Genomic DNA, 2,825 nt, shown 5'->3' on the forward strand with positions numbered 1-2,825 from the left:
GGGAGACCTTGAGTTCTAGTTCTGCTTTAGGCATGAAAGCCAGCTAGGTGATTGAGCCAATCACTGGGAGACTGTGAATTCTAGTTCTGCTTTAGGCATGAAAGCCAGCTGGGTGATTCTGAGCCAATCACTGGGAGACCTTGAGTTCTAGTTCTGCTTTAGGCATGAAAGCCAGCTGGGTGATTCTGAGCCAATCACTGGGAGACCTTGAGTTCTAGTTCTACTTTAGGCATGAAAGCCAGCTGGGTGATTCTGAGCCAGTCACCGGGAGACCACGAGTTCTAGTTCTGCTTTAGACATGAAAGCCAGCTGGGTGATTCTGAGCCAGTCACCGGGAGACCGCGAGTTCTAGTTCTGCTTTAGGCATGAAAGCCAGCTGGGTGACTTTGGGCGAATTTCAAGTCCCGCCTCACACATGAAATTCAGCCAGATGACTTTGGGCTCGCCACCCTCAGCCCAGCCCACCTCACAAGAGTTGTTGTGAGGAATACAGTAGCAATATTACACACGCCTTACCCCCTTGACTTACTTCTAAAGAGGTTCTGCTACACACCATACAAGGCTAGTAAAATAAAAACAGCATCCTCTCTTGTGTTGATCTCCCACACTCATCCTAGAGTTCCCATTTTCACAGCGGGTGCCATGGCAAAGATGCTGGGCTTCCCCCCGTCACCCTGCGTGCGTTAACAGAATTGGGAACCCTTTTTGTGTGTGTGTGTGTGAAATCCCAAAGGTGCTTTTTCAGGAGGCATCTGGATGTTCTTGTTTTTTCTTTGGATGTTTCGTTTCTCATCCAGGAAGCTTCTTCAGCTCTGACTGGCTGGTGGGGAAGGGAAGGATTGATACTCCTGGCAGACAGCCGGTCATTTGCCTCCTTTTGGAGAGTCGTTGAGGCCACTTGGAGGTTTATGTGTGTCCTCGGGCTCAGCTGAGTAGTGCAACTGGGTGTGGAGCCTTCTTGGAGCTGCTGAAAGGTAGACTGGAGATAAATGATGTCGGATCCCTCCCCCTCTGTTGAGGGAGGGCTGCTCAGTTTTGACACAGATGGCCTCTTGGACCCCTCTTTCAAACCAGTGGTCCTCTCTGCCCAGGACTACTCTGAGCCCATTTGCACCACCCAGGAGGACCCTGAGGACACAGGTACACCTCCAAGCGGCCGCAATGACTCTGTAAAACCACGGCGGTCAAACTCACCGTATCACGCGACGTGACATGTCACGACTTTTTTTTTTGCATTGCCGGAGCTGGGGTGGGCACGGCCTCCGTAGGATGCAACCGCAGTTTGACACCCCTGCTCTAAAAGGAGGAAAAGGACCAGCTGTCTGCAAGGAGTATAAATCCTTCCACTCCCCACCATCCAGTCAGAGCCGAAGAAGCTTCTTGGAGCAGAATAATAATAATAATAATAATTATTATTATTATTAATAAAGTTGGAAGGGACCTTGGAGGTCATCGAGTCCAACCCCCTGCTCAGGCAGGAAACCCTACACCATTTCGGACAAATAGCTGTCCAGTTTCTTCTTAAAAACTTCCAGTGTTGGAGCATTCACTGCTTCTGGTGGCAGGTTGTTCCACTGGTTAATGGTTCTAACTGTCAGGAAGTTTCTCCTTAGTTCCAGGTTGCTTCTCTCCTTGATGAGTTTCCATCCGTTGCTTCTTGTCCTGCCTTCAGATGCTTTGGGGAATAGCTTGACTCCCTCTTCTTTGGGGCAGCCCCTGAGATACTGGAAGACTGCTAGTGTCTTCAAAGGAAAAACCAAGATAGTCCAGTTGCCTCTTGAAAAAAGCACCTTTGGGACCACCTGGATTGACTGAGCATCTCCATAGAGCAGTGGTTCTCAGCCTGTGGGTCGGGACCCCATTTGGGGTCGATCGACCATTTCACAGGGGTCGCCAAGCAAGGCTGTCCGCCATTTTTTTTGTCTGCCATTTTTTCCCCTTTTCCGGTGGGTGCCTTACCTCCCTTGGGCTGGGCCAGCTGGTGGTCGGCCTGCTCCGTCTCTGCCGCTTGCCAGCTACGCCTCGGCCGGTGCAGGGGGCAGAACCATGCATGTGCGGCGCTCCCGGGCAGGGAAAGTCCTCGACTTACGACCGGTTGGGTAGTCCTTGACTTACGACCGGTTTAGTCCTCGACTTACAAATGGTTTAGTCCTCGACTTACGACCAGTTGGGGTCGCATTAAAAAGGTTGAGAACCACTGCCATAGACGTTTTGAGTGAAATGTTTTGTGTCTTTGCAGCACCTGGACGGAGGACCCCCGAAGCCGAACCAGCCGTGGCGGCTGCCACCAACTACCCCAAGGCCTTTTGATATACACACCCCTACTCTTCCCCCCCTCCCCCCTTTTGTACGTATGTAGAATTCTTTTAGCTTGTTGTAAAACCCTTTGTGTACCTTTTGTTTTTGTCTTTTTTTTGGGACGAGATACTTGAACATTCTGTGTTCCTTGTAAAGAGAAGACAGCACTTTGTTCTGCTTCGGACTGGTGGAAGCTCAAGACATATTGTTAGGGGGGGGGAGGGCTGTAGGTGAATAAAATATAGGGCGTATATAATCTCTCTAATAAAAGCATTATTGAATTTTTGAAGGGCTCTGTAGAAGATGCAGTGGTGTGTTGTTTTTTTTCCACTCCCCCGCCTAGATTGAAAAGTGTGTTTAATCTTTTTGGGTTTATGGCTGCTGGTATGAAAATGTCTGCTTCTAAAACAAGAGGTCTCCGGGGCGCTGTCTTGAGTTTGGCTGTTTTCTTGTGGACGTTTCAGGACCCAACTAGGTAACGTCATCAGTGCTAGAAGGGAGTCAGTGGGGTTTAGTCTCTTGTTTAT

General features: G+C 49.7%; 1 protein-coding gene across 1 annotated transcript in view; it reads left to right on the top strand.

The window, feature by feature from the left end:
- The window catches only part of CHAF1A (chromatin assembly factor 1 subunit A), a gene marked incomplete at its 5' end in the record, with an annotated part of 22,985 nt that extends 20,649 nt beyond the window's left edge, over window positions 1-2,336 (top strand). The window contains one exon of the mRNA XM_015829298.1: window positions 2,240-2,336. Coding sequence (XP_015684784.1) covers window positions 2,240-2,310 — 71 coding nt within the window. The remainder of the gene's footprint in view (window positions 1-2,239) is intronic.
- Between the last annotated feature and the right edge of the window lie 489 nt (window positions 2,337-2,825).

The sequence above is a fragment of the Protobothrops mucrosquamatus genome, unplaced genomic scaffold (genome assembly GCF_001527695.2).
Source record: "Protobothrops mucrosquamatus isolate PMUCROS unplaced genomic scaffold, P.Mucros_1.0 scaffold5778, whole genome shotgun sequence".
Classification (NCBI taxonomy): Eukaryota; Metazoa; Chordata; class Lepidosauria; order Squamata; family Viperidae; genus Protobothrops; species Protobothrops mucrosquamatus.